At 49.7% G+C, this 17,539-nt stretch overlaps 2 protein-coding genes across 3 annotated transcripts in view; one reads left to right on the top strand and one right to left on the bottom strand.

The window, feature by feature from the left end:
• PTK2B (protein tyrosine kinase 2 beta) overlaps positions 1-3,363 on the bottom strand; it is a 118,419-nt gene extending 115,056 nt beyond the window's left edge. Inside the window, exon 1 of the mRNA XM_064710083.1 lies at positions 3,272-3,363. Coding sequence (XP_064566153.1) covers positions 3,272-3,296 — 25 coding nt within the window. The 5' untranslated portion in view covers positions 3,297-3,363. The remainder of the gene's footprint in view (positions 1-3,271) is intronic.
• Positions 3,364-5,781: 2,418 nt separating this feature from the next.
• The window catches only part of DRC1 (dynein regulatory complex subunit 1), a 45,497-nt gene continuing 33,739 nt past the window's right edge, over positions 5,782-17,539 (top strand). Inside the window, exons 1-5 of one of the 2 annotated variants that reach the window (XM_064710082.1) lie at positions 5,782-6,054; positions 6,139-6,220; positions 8,970-9,063; positions 11,746-11,858; positions 15,051-15,234. In XM_064710082.1, coding sequence (XP_064566152.1) covers positions 5,811-6,054; positions 6,139-6,220; positions 8,970-9,063; positions 11,746-11,858; positions 15,051-15,234 — 717 coding nt within the window. In that variant the 5' untranslated portion in view covers positions 5,782-5,810. Of the gene's footprint in view, positions 6,221-8,969; positions 9,064-11,745; positions 11,859-15,050; positions 15,235-17,539 lie in introns of both variants that reach the window. The other variant, XM_064710081.1, reaches the window with a different exon arrangement.

Raw genomic sequence — 17,539 nt, 5'->3', positions numbered from 1 at the left:
TCCCACTGGGAATGGGGAAGTGGAGGGGGAAATTCCCGAAATTCCAGGTGGGAATTCCTGCGGAGCTGCAGCCCCGTTCCTGGTGCAGAGGATCCTTCCCGCTCCTGGGATCCTTCCGGGATCCTGGGAATTCTGCCCTTTGGATCCCTCACCGAGGAGGAATCCCAATCCCAATCTGGATTCTAATCCCAATCCCAATCCTGATCCCAGAGTGGTTTAAAACGATGGGAATCCCGGCAGGAAAAGCAGGAAGTGGAAGGGAGCAATGGGGTGCCCCATGATCCCAAAATTTGGGGATGTGCTGGGAATTCCCAGTGGGAATGGGGAAGTGAAGGGGAGAATTCCCAAAATTCCAGGTGGGAATTCCTGTGGAGCTGCAGCCCACGATGGTGTCCAAGGGCACCCAGCTCATTCCCATTCCCAATCCCATTCCCATTCCCATTCCCATTCCCATTCCCATTCCCAATCCCATTCCCATTCCCATTCCCATTCCCATTCCCATTCCCAAACCCATTCCCATTCCCATTCCCATTCCCATTCCCATTCCCATTCCCATTCCCAAACCCATTCTCAATCCCAATCCCAATCCAATTCCCATTCCCATTCCCAGTTTCCCATTCCCTATCCCATTCCCTAATCCTGATCCCATTCCCAATCCCATTCCCATTCCCACTCCCATTCCCATTCCCATCCCATTCCCATTTCCATTCTCACTCCTAATCCCATTCCCAATTTCCTATTTCCTAATCCCAATCCCAATCCCAATCCCATTCCCATTCCCAGTTTCCCATTCCCGATCCCATTCCCTAATCCCAATCCCATTCCCACTCCTATTCCCATTCTCATTCCCATTCCCATTCCCATTCCCTCATCTCCTTTTCCTTCCCTGCAGCTCCCAAATTTTTCCCTGATCCCGGCGGTCCCACCTGTCCACAACCCCAAAATTCGGGAATGAACCCCCCAGGAATGTGGGGCTCCCCCATTCCCCAAAAAAAATCCCCAGGGAATTCCTCCATCCCCTTCTCTGGAATTCCACATCCCACAAAATCCACCTCGATTTCCCTTTTTGGGACCCCAAATCCCGGGATCCCGAGCAGATCCCTCTTTCCCTGGATCCCAAAGATTCCCATTCCCGGCTGTTCCCGAGCTCTCCCACGCACTCACTCGGAGCTGCGCAATTCCCACATTCCCAGCTGGAATCCTGGATCCTCAGGGCCGGCCGGGAATCTTCCCGGATCTCAAATCCCCAAAAAATTCCCTCTGGGAATCTCCTTGGATCTTGGGCCCCCAAAAATTCCTTCCGGGAATCTTCCCAGGTCTCAAATCCCCAAAAATTCCCTCTGGGAATCTTCCCAGATCTCAAATCCCCCAAAAATTCCCTCTGGGAATCTTCCCAGGTCTCAAATCCCCCAAAAATTCCCTCTGGGAATCTCCCCGGATCTCAAATCCCCCAAAAATTCCCTCTGGGAATCTCCCCGGATCTCAAATCCCCCAAAAATTCCCTCTGGGAATCTTCCCGGATCTCAAATCCCCCCAAAATTCCCTCCATGAATCTCCCCAGATCTCAAATCCCCAAAAATTCCCTCTGGGAATCTTCCCGGATCTCAAATCCCCAAAAATTCCCTCTGGGAATCTCCCACAATCTCGGATCCCCAAAAATTCCCTCTGGGAATCTTCCCGGATCTCAAATCCCCCAAAAAATTCCCTCCAGGAATCTCCTTGGATCTTGGGCCCCCAAAAATTCCCTCTGGGAATCTCCCCGGATCTCAAATCCCCCAAAAATTCCCTCTGGGAATCTCCCCGGATCTCAAATCCCCAAAAAATTCCCTCTGGGAATCTTCCCGGATCTTGTACCCCCAAAATTCCCTCTGGGAATATTCCCAGATCTCAAATCCCCCAAAAATTCCCTCCATGAATCCCCCCGGATCTCAAATCCCCCAAAAATTCCCTCCAGGAATCTCCCCGGATCTCAAATCCCCCCAAAATTCCCTCCGGGAATCTCCCCCAATCTCCGATCCCCAAAAATTCCCTCTGGGAATCTCCTTGGATCTTGGGCCCCCAAAAATTCCCTCCGGGAACCTCCCCCGGATCTCAAATCCCCCAAAAATTCCCTCTGGGAATCTTCCCGGATCCCAAATCCCCAAAAATTCCCTCTGGGAATCTCCCCGGATCTCAAATCCCCCAAAAATTCCATCCATGAATCCCCCCGGATCTTGGGCCCCCAAAAATTCCTTCCGGGAATCTCCCACAATCTCCGATCCCCAAAAATTCCCTCTGGGAATCTCCCCGGATCTCAAATCCTCCAAAAATTCCCTCTGGGAATCTTCCCGATCTCAAATCCCCCAAAAATTCCCTCTGGAATCTGCCCGGATCTCAAATCCCCCAAAATTCCTCTGAGAATCTTCCCCGGATCCCAAATCCCCAAAAAATTCCCTCCATGAATCCCCCCCGACCTCAAATCCCAAAAAAATTCCCTCTGGGAATCTCCCACAATCTCCGATCCCCAAAAATTCCCTCTGGGAATCTCCCTGGATCTCGGATCCCCAAAAATTCCCTCCAGGAATCTCCTTGGATCTTGGGCCTCCAAAAATTCCTTCCGGGAATCTCCCCATATCTCAAATCCCCCAAAAATTCCATCCATGAATCCCCCCGGATCTCAGATCCCCAAAAATTCCTTCCGGGAATCTCCCACAATCTCGGATCCCCCAAAAATTCCCTCCATGAATCCCCAGATTTCAAATCCCCCAAAAATTCCTTCCGGGAATCTCCCACAGATCTCAAATCCCCCAAAAATTCCCTCTGGGAATCTCCCACAATCTCGGATCCCCAAAAAATTCCTTCCGGGAATCTCCCACAATCTCGGATCCCCAAAAATTCCCTCTGGGAATCTTCCCAGATCTCAAATCCCCCAAAAATTCCCTCTGGGAATCTCCCGGGATCTCAAATCCCCAAAAATTCCCTCCAGGAATCCCCCCGGATCTCAAATCCCCCAAAAATTCCCTCCGGGAATCTCCATGGATGAATTCCAAGCAGGAACCATCCCGCTCCTCCTCGTCCCTTTTCCCGTCCCATCCCATCTCAAATCCCGGATGATTTTGGGCTTGGAAAACGCTTCCCCAAATTCCCAAATAATCCCCGAGTAATTCCCAAATAATTCCCAAATAATTCCCGAATAATTCCTGAATAATTCCCAAATAATTCCCCATGATCCCAAAAATCCCGAGTAATTCCCGAATAATTCCCGAATATCCCAAAAATCCCGAGGACTCACTCAGGAGGCGGCTGAGCCATCCCATGCTCCCTTTTTTTTCCCTTTTTTTTCCTTTTTTTTTCCAAAGGCGATCCCTTTGGAATCGTCGCTCCGGGAACGGTTCCCGGGAAACCGCTGCTGCTCCCTCCCCCTTTTCCTTCCACTTCCCAATTTTCCCCTTTTTCCATTGGCACGGAGAGCTGGGAATCAAAATCCTCCTGGATTTTTATTTTTTTATTTTTTTTCCCATCGCTAGGGAGCGACGCTTTGGAATTGCGGGGGGAAAAAAAAATTAAAAAATATTAAAAAATTTTAAAAAATTAATTTTTTTTTTTTAATTTTGGGATTCACTCACTTTTTTTTTTGGTTTTTTTTTTCTTTTTCCAAGCAGGAAATTCTCCCGGGATTTGGGAGCGGGAGAAGTTGGAGCCGCTTCCAGAGGGTTTTGGATGGAGCCGTTCCCAAAAGCGCCGGGAATGCCGCGGGCTCTTGCTGCCATCTCCTGGAGAAAAAAAATTCCCAACCCTTCCCCTCCTCCTCCTCCTCCTCATTCCAGCAATTCCCAGGAATTCGGGGCTTCCCGGCCCTCCAAACCTCGATAATTCCATGGTTTATTGGGATAATTCCACTTTTTTTTTAATGAGTTTTTAAGGGGATTTTTCCCGAAAAAAAAATCGTGGAAAAGAGCGGGAATGGGGTCATCCCCAGGTTGTGGGGTCATCCCGTTTTTCCTCATTTTTTGGGATTCAGGGATGGATCAGCCTGAAATTCCCGGGTTTTTTTCCCACCTCAGCATTCCTGGAGGGAATCATTTGGATGGCTGCATCCCGGAGCAATCCGAAAAGGAATCAGGAAATCCCAAAAATCTGGGATTTTCCATAAATTATCCCCTGGATAATTCCCACTCTTTTACCCCCCCCAGATCGGCCCCGTCAGGGCTGCGAAATTCCCTGGAAAAAAGAATATTCCATGAAAAGGGAAAAAAAAAAAAAAAAAAAAAAAAAAAAAAAAAAAAGCAGGAATTTGGGGAGGAAAAGGTGGAATTTTGTTTTTTCCCCCCCCCCAAAAAAAAAAATTTTGGGAATCGCGGCGGGGCCTCGCCCTCCCCTCCCCCCCTCCGCCCCCATCCCATTCCCGACCTCCCCCGATGGATTTCCATGGAAACCATTGCGGATCCCAATCCCATGGCAACCAAGCAACCCCCCATGGCAACAGCATCCCCCAGGAGGAGGAGGAGGAGGAGGAGGAAGCGGGAATGCTGAGCCTGGAGGGCTCTGTGCCATGGAATCCATGGAATTCCCTGAAATCCTGGAGATCAGACGGATGGAAAAGCAAATTTCCCGGGATTTGGGAGTGGGATCTCTCTGCCAGGGATTCTCTGGGAATTCCAGCCCAGCCAGGAATCCCTTCCCAAGATCCCAAAATTCCCACTGGAAGCCATTCCCTGCCTCCTGCCCCTCCCATCCTTCATCCCAAATCCCAAATTCCGGCTCTGGAATCCCAAATTTCCCTCTGGAAAAGGCTCCAAGGATTCCCTGGATCCTTCTCTGATCCAGCTGCACATTCCCAGCTCTGCCAGCCTGGGACTGGATCCATCCCCATCCCGATTCCTCCTTGAGAAGGAATTTTGGGATTCAGGAAATTCCCTGGGAATTGGGGACTCCAGGAAGGGTCTCCCTTCCCTTTTCCATCCCCTAATTCCATAAAAATCCCTCGGGATGGATCCTGAGTGTCCTTGATCCCAGAATCCCAGAATGGTTTGGGATGGGATCCATGGACCTTCAATCCCATCCATTCCCACCATCCCAGGGTGATCCAAACCCACCCTTGGATGCTCCCAGGGATTCTCTGGGAATTCCAGCCCAGCCAGGAATCCCTTCCCAAGATCCCACCATCCCAAGCTCCCCTTTCCCAGGGAATTCCCTCCATTCCCAGCCTGGCATTGGATCCATCCCCATCCCGACTCCTCCTTGAGAAGGAATTTCGGGATCCAGGGATTTCACTGGGAATTCCAGGAAAGGTCTCCCTTCCCTTTTCCATCCCAGAATTCCATAAAAATCCCTGGGGATGGATCCTGAGCGTCCTTGATCCCAGAATCCCGGACTTTTTTTGAATGGATCCATGGACTTTCAATCCCAACCCCGATCCCGGGGTGCTCCAACCTTTCCTTGGACATTCCCAGGAATTCTCTGGGAATTCATCCCAGCCCCTCCCCTCACTCCAACCCCATTCCCATCTCCCGGATCCCGGCGGGAAGGAGCGGGAGGAGCTCTCCCGGTGCCTTTTTCCCGCTGTTTCCCACGAAAAACGCGCCGGGAAAATTTGGAAAATTTGGGAGCGGTGGGGGGAGGGGGCCCATGATGCTCCCGCCGTTGCCAAGCAACGGGAAGCGCCACCGCGCATGCGCGGCAGCGCGCAGGTGATGACAAGTCCGTTGCTTGGCAACGGGGGACGCTCAGGGTGCGCGCATGCGCAGTGAGCACAGAGCATCGGCCGTTGCCAAGGTAGCGGGGTCGGCGCATGCGCAGTAACGGACGCGCACCTGCGCCCAGGTGTGCTCATGGAGCCGGGGGCGGACGGGGCGGGCCCAGGCCCGAACGTGGAGCCCGCGGAGCCCGAACCGGAGCCTGAGCTCGATCCTAAACGCCGTCCCGAGCCGGATCCCGGTGCTGATCCCGGTACCCATCCCGGTGCCGGTGCCGGTACCGATCCAGGTGCCGGTCCCGGTCCCGATTCCACTCCTGGTCGCGATTCCGCTCCCGCTCCTGCTCCCGGTCCCGCTCCCGGTGCCGTTCCCGATGCCGGTACCGATGCTGTTCCCGGTCCCGTTCCCGATGCCGGTACCGATGCCGTTCCCGATGCCGATGCCGGTATCGCTCCCGGTCCAGGTTCCCGTGCCGGTTCCCGAGCGGATTGGCAGCTGCAGCAGCGAATCGCCGCCCGCCGGAGCCGCATCGATGCCCGGCGCCGGTGAGGAACGGGGGCAGGCCGGGCCCCATTCCCGGTTTTCCAGAGGGAAGGGGGTGGTGGGGGGTTCCCGCCCCAAACTGGGCCGAGAACCGGAGCCGAGCCCAAAGCCGGGGCTCAGAATCGGAACCGGGGCTCGGGATCCGGTCCAAAGCCATCCCAGGGAATCAGGAACATTCCCAGAACTCAGAGTCCATCCCAAAGCGAGTCCCAGGCTCAGGATCCATCCCAAACGCAATCCCAGGCTTGGGATCCCTCCCAAACACATCCCACGGCTCAGGATTGACTCCAAATCCCTCCCAGGGGCTCAGGGACATTCCCAGAACTCAGGATCCATCCCAAATCCCATCCCAGAGCTCAGGATCCATCCCAGTCCTAATTCCAGAGCTCAGGATCCATCCCAAATCCCATCCTGGAGCTCAGGATCCATCCCAAACCCATCCCAGAGCTCAGGATCCATCCCAATCCTAATTCCAGAGCTCAGGATCCACCCCAGGCTCAAGATCCATCCCAAACCCAATCCAGGCTCAGGATCCATCTCAGACCCAATCCCAGAACTCAGGATCCATCCCAAATCCATTCCCAGGCTCAGGATCCATCCCAATCCCAGGGCTCAGGACCATTCCCAAAGCTCCAAATCCATTCCCAGGCCTCAGGCCCCATCCAAACCCAATCCCAAAGGCTCAGGATCCATCCCAGACCCAGTCCCAGGCTCAGGATCCATCCCAGAGGCTCAGGATCCATCCCAGACCAAATCCCAGGCTCAGGATCCATCCCAAACCCAATCCCAGGCCTGGGATCCCTCCCAAACACATCCACGGCTCAGGATTGACTCCCAATCCCTCCCAGGGGCTCAGGGACATTCCCAGAACACAGAATCCATCCAAAATCCCATCCGAGCTCAGGATCCATCCCAATCCTAATTCCAGAGCTCAGGATCCACTCCAGGCTCAAATCCATCCAACCCAATTCAGCTAGGATCATCTCAGACCAATCCCAGAACTCAGGATCTCCCAAATCCATTCGAGAACTCGGGATCCATCCCAATCCATTCCAGGCTCAGGATCACCATTCGATCCATCCAATCCTCCCAGTGCTCGGGACCATTCCCGGGGCTCCAAACCCATCCCAAATGCATTCCCAGGGCTCAGGATCCATCCCAAAGGCTCAGGATCCATCCCAGACCCATTCCCAGGCTCAGGATCCATCCCAAATCCATTCCCTGGCTCAAGATCCACTCCAAAGGCTCAGGCTTCATCCCAAACCTAATCCCAGGCTCAGGATCCATCCCAAATCTGATCCCTGGCTCAGGATCCATCCCAAAGGCTCAGGATCCATCCCAAATCCCAAACCCAGAGCTCAGGATCCATCCCAAATCCATTCCCAGGGCTCAGGACCATTCCCAAGGCTCCAAATCCATCCTGAACTCAATCCCAGGCTCAGGATCCACCCTAAAGGATCAGGATCCATCCCAAAGGCTCGGGATCCATCCTAGACCCAATCCCAGGCTCAGGATCCACCTCAAAACCAATCCCAAAGGCCCAGGATCCATTCCAAAGTTTCAGGATCCATCCCAAACGCATTCCCAGGCTCAGGATCCATCCCAAAGGCTCAGGATCCATCCCAGACCCATTCCCAGGCTCAGGATCCATCCCAAATGCAATCCCAGGCTCAGGATCCATCCCAAATCCATTCCCTGGCTCAAGATCCACTCCAAAGGCTCAGGCTTCATCCCAAACCTAATCCCAGGCTCAGGATCAATCCCAAATCTGATCCCTGTGCTCAGGATCCATCCCAAAGGCTCAGGATCCATCCCAAACCCAATCCCAGGCTCAGGATCCATCCCAAACCCAATCCCAAAGGCTCGGGATCCATCCTAGACCCAATCCCAGGTTCAGGATCTGTCTCAAACCCAACCCCAGGCTCAGGATCGATCCCAAACAATCCAGATCAGATCATCCAGACCAATCCAGGTTCAGGATCCAAAACCAGGGCTCAGAACCATCCCAAATCCATTCATATAAAAGTTTATAATAATTAAATCAATATGAATGATATGATATGATATGATATTTATTATAGATATATTTATATTAATATTTATATTTATATATATCTGTATGAATTAAATTTATATTGATATATACAATTTTTTTTTATTATTATTATTAATATTATTATTATATTACTATATATTACTATATATATTACTATTGTATATTACTATACAATTATTATTATTACTATTACTATTATTAATATTATACAATTATTATTACTATTACTATTACAATAATTATTATTACTATTACTATTATTATTATTATACAATTATTATACTATTACTATTACTATTATTATTATCATTATACAAATATTATTTTTTTATTATACTATTATTATTATTATTATTATTATTATACAATTATTATACTATATTATATTACTATATATATTACTATTGTATATTATATTACTATATATTACTATTGTATATTACTATAAAATAATTATTATTACTATTACTATTATTAATATAATACAATTATTATACTATTACTATTACTATTATTATTATCATTATACAAATATTATTATTATTATTATTATTATTATTATTATTATTATTATTATTATTATTATTATTATTATTATTATTATTATTATTATTATTATTATTATTTATTAAATATTATTAAATATTATTAAATATTATTAAAATATTCCCAACTTTTCCCGGTTTTCGTGCCAGGGAAGCGCTTGGGGAGAAGGTGGAGCAGGACGAGGAGCAGGCGGAGGAGGAGCAGAAGGGGAAGAGCCTGAAGCTGGTGGAGGAGACCGAGAGGGTGAGGAGGGATCCAATGGGAATTTCCTCCTGGATCCTTCCTTATCCCTGGTTTTCCTCCTTTTTGGGCCAAAATCCAGGAAAGAAACTCCAGAGTGGGAATTTGGGCCAGATCCTTGAGATCCAATGGGAATTTCCTCTTGGATCCTTTCTTATCCCTGGTTTTCCTCCTTTTTGGGCCAAAAACCGGGAGAGAAACTCCCCAGGAGTGGGATTTGGGATCCAATGGGAATTTCCTCTTGGATCCTTTTTTATCCCTGGTTTTCCTCCCATTATGGACCAAAAACTGGGACAAAAATCCAGAAGAAAAACTCCAGAGTAGGAATTTGGGCCAGATTCCCTGAAATCCAATGGGAATTTCCTCTTGTTCCCTGTTTTCCTCCTTGGTGTCCCCTTGATGGGACAAAAACTTGGGAGAGAAATTCAACAGGACGAGGATTTGGGATCCAATGGGAATTTCCTCTTGGATCCTTCCTTATCCCTGGTTTTCCTCCTTTTTGGGCCAAAAACCGGGAGAGAAACTCCAGAGTGGGAATTTGGGCCAGATCCTAGAAATCCAATGGGAATCTCCTCTTGGATCCTTCTCTATCCCTGGATTTCCTCCCTCTATGGATCAAAAACTGGGAGAGAAACTCCAGAGTGGGAATTTGGGCCAGATCCTTGAGATCCAATGGGAATCTCCTCTTGGATCCTTTCTTATCCCTGGCTTTCCTCCTTTTTGGGCCAAAAACCGGGAGAGAAACTCCCCAGGACTGGGATTTGGGATCCAATGGGAATTTCCTCTTGGATCTATCCTTGTTCCCTGTTTTCCTCCTTGGTGTCCCCTTGGTGGGAACAAAAAATCCAGGAGGAATTCCTGGTCTGGGATTGGGGCTGGGTCCTTGGTGCTGGGAAGGGTTGGATTCCGTGGGATTTTCCAACCTCAAATGGGGATTCTGGGATGGGATTATGGGATGGGATTATGGGATGATGGAATTTTGGGATTTTGGGATTATGGGATTTTGGGATGGGATGGGATTCCAGGATGGGATTATGGGATTATGAAGTGGGATTCTGGGATGGGATTCCAGGATGGGTTTATGGAATGGGATTATGGATGGGATGGGATTCCAGGATGAGATTCTGGGATGGGATTATGGGATTATGGGATTTTGGGATGGGATGGGATTCCAGGATGGGATTCCAGGATGGGATTCCTGGATGGGATTCTGGGATGGGATTATGGGATTTTGGGATTTTGGGATTTTGGGATTATGGGATTTTGGGATGGGATTATGGGATTATGGGATGGGATTCTGGGATGGGATTATGGGATGGGGATATGGGGTGGGATTCTGGGATGGGATTCCAGGATGGGATTATGGGATTATGGGATGGGATTCCAGAATGGGGCTATGTCATGGGATTTTGGGGTGGGATTTCAGGATGGGATTTTGGGATGGGATTATGGGATGGGATTATGGGATGGGATTCTGGGATGGGATTCCAGGATGGGATTCTGATGGGATTCTGGGATGGGATTCTGGGATGGGATTATGGGATGGGATTCCAGGATGAGATTATGGGATGGGATGATGGGATTCTGGGATGGGATTAGGGGACTATGGAATGGGAATCCATGATGGGATTATGGGAAGGGATTCTGGGATTATGGGATGGGATGGGATTCCAGGATGGAATTCTGGGATGGGATTCCAGGATGGGATTCTGGGATGGGAATATGGGATTATGGGATGGGATTCCAGGATGGGATTCTGAGATGGGATTATGGGATGGGATTCTGGGATGGGATTCCGGGATGGGATTCTGGGAGGCAATTATGGGATGAAATAAAAGGAAAGGATTCCGAGATGGGTTTATGGGATGGGATGGAATTTTGTGATGGGATTCTGGGATGGGATTCTGGGGTGGGATTATGGGATGGGATTCTGGGATAAAATTATGGGATTAAGGGGTGGAATGGGATTCCAGGATGGGATTCTGGGATGGGATTCCAGGAATTGATTCCAGGAAGGGATTATGGGATTGGATTATGAAATTATGAAATGGAATGGGATTCCAGGATGGGATTCTGGAATGGGATTATGGGATGGGATTATGGGATGGGATTATGGGATAGGATTCCATCATGGGATTACTGGATTATGGGATGGAATTCCAGGATGGAATTCCAGGATGGGATTCCAGGATGAGATTATGGGATGGAATTATGGGATATGGGATGGGATTATGGGGTGGGATTCCAGCATGGGATTATGGGATGGGATTATGGGATGGGATTATGGGATAGGATTCCAGCATGGGATTATGGGATGGGATTATGGGACAGGATTCCAGTATGGGATTACTGGATTATGGGATGGAATTCCAGGATGGGATTCTGGGATGGGATTCCAGAATGAGATTATGGGATGGATTATAGGATTATGATATGGGATTCCAGGATGAGATTATGGGATGGGAATATGGGATGGGATGGGATGGGATGGGATGGGATGGGATGGGATTCAGGGAAGAGATTCAGTGGAGGGGATTTAGGGAAATAAATGGATTTCGGGATCCCTTAGGGATTGGGATTTGACCGGGATCCTCGGGCTTGGATCCCCACCCATCCCACGGACGGGAAGGATCCGGGATTGGTGCATTCCAAGCCCAAATTCCCGGGATTTCCCTTGCCCGGCAGGCCCTGGCCAAGCTCCTTTTCCACGGGACGCAGCTGCTGACCAACGTCCAGGTGGAATCCGACCTGCGGGAATCGCAGCGGCGGGAAAAGGACAGGCAGGACAAGCGCGCCAGGTGAGCTCGGGATTTGGGAATTCTGCCGGATTCCCACGGAAAATTCCGGCCCGTGAACGAGATCCCAAAATCCCACCTGGCCCAGGGTGGTTTGGGGGAGTTTGCCGGAGGTTTCTTGGAGAGGTGGATTTGGGAATGGGGTGGAGGGGTGGGAAACAGGGAATGGCTTCCAGTGGGAAAGGGGAGCTTGGGATGGTGGGATCTTGGGAAGGGATTTAGGGAAGGGATTCCGGGAAGGAATTAATGGAAGAGATTTAGGGAATGGATTTAGGGAAAGGATTCCGGAGGGGATTTAGGGAAGGGATTCAGGAAGGAAAGGGATTCATGGAAGGGATTTAGGGAATGAATTTAGGAAAGGATAATAGTGAGGGGATTTAGGGAATGGATTTAGGGAAGGGATTTTAGGGAAGGGATTCATGGAGAGGATTTAGGGAATGAATTTAGGAAAGGATAATAGTGAGGGGATTCAGGAATGGATTTAGGAAAGGGATTTTAGGGAAGGGAGGGAATTTAGGGAAGGGATTCAGGGAAGAGATTTAGGAAAGGGATTCAGGCAAGAGATTCATGGAAGGGATTTAGGGCAGGGATTTAGGGAAGGAACGGGATTCAGAGAAGGAAAGGGATTCAGGGATGGGAAGGGATTGATGGAAGGGGATTTAGGGAAGAGATTTAGAGAAGGGATTTAGGGAAGAGATTTAGGGAAGGGATTTAGGGGACGGATTTAGGGAAGGAAAGGGACTTCAGGGAAGGGAGGGAATTAGGGAAGGGATTCAGGGAAGAGATTCGTGGAAGGGATTCAGAGAAGAAATTTAGGAAGGAGATTTAGGGAAGGGATTTAGGAAAGAGATTTAGGGAAGGAAAGGGACTTTAGGGAAGGGAGGGAATTTAGGGAAGGGATTCAGGCAAGAGATTCATGGAAGGGATTTAGGGACGGGAAGGGATTGATGGAAAGGATTCAGGGACAGGAAGGGATTGATGGAAGGGATTCAGGGAATGGAGTTAGGGAAGGAATTTAGGGAAGGGATTTGTGGAAGAGATTCAGAGAAGAAATTTAGGAAAGAAATTTAGGGAAGGGATTTAGGGAAGGGATTTAGGGAAGGAAAGGGACTTTTAGGGAAGGGATTTAGGGAAGGGATTCATGGAAGGGATTTAGGGAAGGAAAGGGATTCAGGGATGGGAAGGGATTGATGGAAAGGGATTTAGGGAAGAGATTTAGGGAAGGGATTTAGGGAAGGGATTTGGGGAAGGAAAGGAATTTAGGAAAGGGATTTTGGGAATGGATTTAGGGAAGGGATTTAGGGAAGGGATTTCGGGAAGGGATTTAGGGAAGGGATTTAGGGAATGGATTTAGGGAAGGGATTTAGGGAAGGGATTCAGGGAAGGAAAGGGATTCAGGAAAGGGATGAAGGAAGAGGATTTAGGGAAGGAAAGAGATTTAGGGAAGGGATTCATGGAAGGGATTTAGGGAATGGATTTGGGGAAGGAATTTGGGGAAGGGATTCATGGAAGAGATTCAGAGAAGAAATTTAGGAAAGATTTAGGGACGGGATTTCGGGAAGGGATTTTGGGGAGGGATTTAGGAAAGGGTTTTAGGGAAGGGATTTATGGAAAGGATTTAGGGAAGGGATTCAGGGAATGGATTTAGGAAAGAGATTTTGGGAAGGGATTTAGGGCAGGGATTTAGGGAAGGGATTTAGGGAAGGAAAGGGATTCAGAGAAGGAAAGGGATTCAGGGATGGGAAGGGATTCATGGAAGGGATTCAGAGAAGAAATTTAGGAAAGAGATTTAGGGAAGGGATTTAGGGAAGGGATTTAGGGAAGGAAAGGGACTTCAGGGAAGGGAGGGAATTCAGGGAAGGGATTTAGGGAAGAGATTCATGGAAGGGATTTAGGGAAGGAAAGGGATTCAGAGAAGGAAAGGGATTCAGGGATGGGAAGGGATTGATGGAAGGGATTCAGAGAAGAAATTTAGGAAAGGGATTTAGGGATGGGAAGGGATTGATGGAAGGGATTCAGAGAAGAAATTTAGGAAAGAGATTTAGGGAAGGGATTTAGGGGAGGAAAGGGACTTTAGGGGAAGGGATTTAGGGGACGGATTTAGGGAAGGAAAGGGACTTCAGGGAAGGGAGGGAATTAGGGAAGGGATTCAGGGAAGAGATTCAGAGAAGAAATTTAGGAAAGAAATTTAGGAAGGAGATTTAGGGAAGGGATTTAGGAAAGAGATTTAGGGAAGGAAATGGACTTTAGGGAAGGGAGGGAGTTTAGGGAAGGGATTCAGGGAAGAGATTCGGAGAAGAGATTTAGGAAAGAGATTTAGGGAAGGGATTTAGGGAAGGGATTTAGGGAAGGGATTTAGGGAAGGAAAGGGACTTTTAGGGAAGGGAGGGAATTTAGGGAAGGGATTCAGGGAAGAGATTCATGGAAGGGATTCAGAGAAGGAAAGGGATTCAGGGATGGGAAGGGATTCAGGGAAGGGATTCAGAGAAGAAATTTAGGAAAGAGATTTAGGGAAGGGATTTAGGAAAGGGATTTAGGGAAGGAAAGGGACTTTAGGGAAGGGAGGGAATTAGGGAAGGGATTCAGGGAAGAGATTTGTGGAAGGGATTTAGGGAATGGATTTAGGGAAGGAATTTGGGGAAGGGATTCGTGGAAGAGATTCAGAGAAGAAATTTAGGAAAGAGATTTAGGGAAGGAATGTAGGGAAAGGATTTAGGAAAGAGATTTAGGGAAGGAATGGGATTCAGAGAAGGAAAGGGATTCAGGGACGGGAAGGGATTCATGGAAGGGATTCAGGGAATGGATTTGGGGAAGGAATTTAGGGAAGGGATTTAGGGAAGGAAAGGAATTTAGGAAAGGGATTTAGGGAGGGGATTTAGGGGATGGATTTAGGGAAGAGATTCATGGAAGGGATTTAGGGAATGAATTTAGGAAAGGATAATAGTGAGGGGATTCAGGGAACGGATTTAGGAAAGGGTTTTAGGGAAGGGATTTATGGAAAGGATTTAGGGAAGGGATTCAGGAAGGAAAGGGATTCAGAGAAGGAAGGGGATTCAGGGAAGGGAAGGGATTCATGGAAGGCATTCCGGGAAGGGAAGACCCCCATGTCCGGAGCACTTCCAGCCCTGTCCCATCTCCCGTGTCCGGAGCACTTCCATCCCTGTCCCATCTCGGTGATTCCCGGCGTTCCCGCAGGCTGGAGCAGCTGGAGGCGGACGCCCGGCTGGGCACGCAGCGGCTGGAGGAGATCGGCTCCCGCTGGGGGCTGGCCGGGGAGCTGCGGGCGCCGCAGGAGCTGTGGGAGCTGCTGGAGCTGCAGCGCCGCGAGTGCCAGCAGCTGCTGGCCAGGAAGAACCTGCTCATCCAGGAGCTCCAGGAGGTGCCTCGGGAATGCCGGGAGCCGGGATGGGAGAGCTGGGAATGTGCGGTTGGATAAGGGAGGGATCCGGGGAATCCTTGGAGCCGCTTCCCCATCCCAAAGAGCTGGGATTTGGGATGAAGGATGGAGGGGCAGGAGCAGCTCCTGGCCAGGAAGAACCTGCTCATCCAGGAGCTCCAGGAGGTGCCTCGGGAATGCCGGGAGCCGGGATGGGAGAGCTGGGAATGTGCAATGGGATCGGGGGAGGGATCCGGGGAATCCTTGGAGCCGCTTCCCCATCCCAAAGGGCTGGGATTTGGGATGAAGGATGGAGGGGCAGGAGCAGCTCCTGGCCAGGAAGAACCTGCTCATCCAGGAGCTCCAGGAGGTGCCTCGGGAATTCCGGGAGCCGGGATGGGGAGCTGGGAATGTTCAATGGGATCGGAGGAGGGATCTGGGGAATCCTTGGAGCCGCTTCCCCATCCCGAAGGGGCTCCAGGAGAGCTGAGATTTGGGCAAGGGCTGGAGGGGCAGGAGGCAGGGAATGGCTTCCAGTGGGAAAGGGGAGCTTGGGATGGTGGGATCTTGGGAAGGGATTCCTGGCTGGGCTGGAATTCCCAGAGGATCCCTGGCAGTGTCCAAGGGTGGGTTTGGATCACCCTGGGATGGTGGGAATGGATGGGATTGAAGGTCCATGGATCCCATCCCAAACCATTCCGGGATTCTGGGATCAAGGACACTCTGGATCCATCCCGAGGGATTTTTATGGAATTTGGGGATGGAAAAGGGAAGGGAGACCCTTCCTGGAGTCCTGAATTCCCAGTGAAATTCCTGGATCCTGAAATTCCTTCTCAAGGAGGAATCAGGATGGGGATGGATCCAATGGCAGGGCTGGGAGAGCTGGGAATGTGCAGCTGGATCAGGGAAGGATCCAGGGAATCCTTGGAGCCTTTTCCAGAGGGAAATTTGGGATTCCAGAGCTGGAATTTAGGATTTGGGATGAAGGATGGGAGGGGCAGGAGGCAGGGAATGGCTTCCAGTGGGAAAGGGGAGCTTGGGATGGTGGGATCTTGGGAAGGGATTCCCAGAGAATCTTTGGGAGCATCCCAGGAAAGTTTGGTTCACCCCGTGATGGCGGGGTTGGAATTGGACGATCCTTGAGCTCCCTTCCCACCCAATCCATGACAATTCCGTGTCCTGCCCTTTCCCTGAGGATTCCCAAAAATTCCCAAAAATTCCCAAAAATTCCCAATAATTCTGGGCTCCTTTTCCGTGTTTTTCCCAGGAGCTGAAGGGTTTGGTTCACCCTGTGATGGCGGGGTTGGAATTGGACGATCCTTGAGCTCCCTTCCCACCCAATCCATGACAATTCCGTGTCCTGCCTTATTCCCTGAGCATTCCCTGACGATTCCCTGAGGATTCCAAAAAATTCCCAAAAATTCCCAATAATTCCGGGCTCCTTTTCCGTGTTTTTCCCAGGAGCTGAAGGGTTTGGTTCACCCTGTGATGGCGGGGTTGGAATTGGACGATCCTTGAGCTCCCTTCCCACCCAATCCATGACAATTCCGTGTCCTGAGGATTCCCAAAAATTCCCAAAAATTCCCAAAAATTCCCAATAATTCCGGGCTCCTTTTCCGTGTTTTTCCCAGGAGCTGAAGGGTTTGGTTCACCCTGTGATGGCGGGGTTGGAATTGGACGATCCTTGAGCTCCCTTCCCACCCAATCCATGACAATTCCGTGTCCTGCCTTTTCCCTGAGGATTCCCAAAAATTCCCAAAAATTCCCAAAAATTCCCAAGAATTCCGGGCTCCTTTTCCGTGTTTTTCCCAGGAGCTGAAGGGTTTGGTTCACCCGGTGATGGCGGGGTTGGAATTGGACGATCCTTGAGCTCCCTTCCCACCCAATCCATGACAATTCCGTCTCCTGCCTTTTCCCTGAGCATTCCCAGAAATTCCCAATAATTCCCAATAATTCCGGGCTCCTTTTCCGTGTTTTTCCCAGGAGCTGAAGGGTTTGGTTCACCCTGTGATGGCGGGGTTGGAATTGGACGATCCTTGAGCTCCCTTCCCACCCAATCCATGACAATTCCGTGTCCTGCCTTTTCCCTGAGGATTCCCAAAAATTCCCAAAAATTCCCAATAATTCCGGGCTCCTTTTCCATGTTTTTCCAGGAGCTGAAGGGTTTGGTTCACCCCGTGATGGCGGGGTTGGAATTGGACGATCCTTGTGCTCCTTTCCCACCCAATCCACGACAATTCCATGTCCTGCCTTTTCCCTGAGCATTCCCAAAAATTCCAAGAATTCCGGGCTCCTTTTCCGTGTTTTT

Source organism: Zonotrichia leucophrys, chromosome 3 (genome assembly GCF_028769735.1).
Source record: "Zonotrichia leucophrys gambelii isolate GWCS_2022_RI chromosome 3, RI_Zleu_2.0, whole genome shotgun sequence".
In the NCBI taxonomy this organism is placed as follows: Eukaryota; Metazoa; Chordata; class Aves; order Passeriformes; family Passerellidae; genus Zonotrichia; species Zonotrichia leucophrys.
The sequence above is the reverse complement of the archived record's forward strand: the minus strand, read 5'-3'. Positions and strand labels throughout refer to the sequence as shown.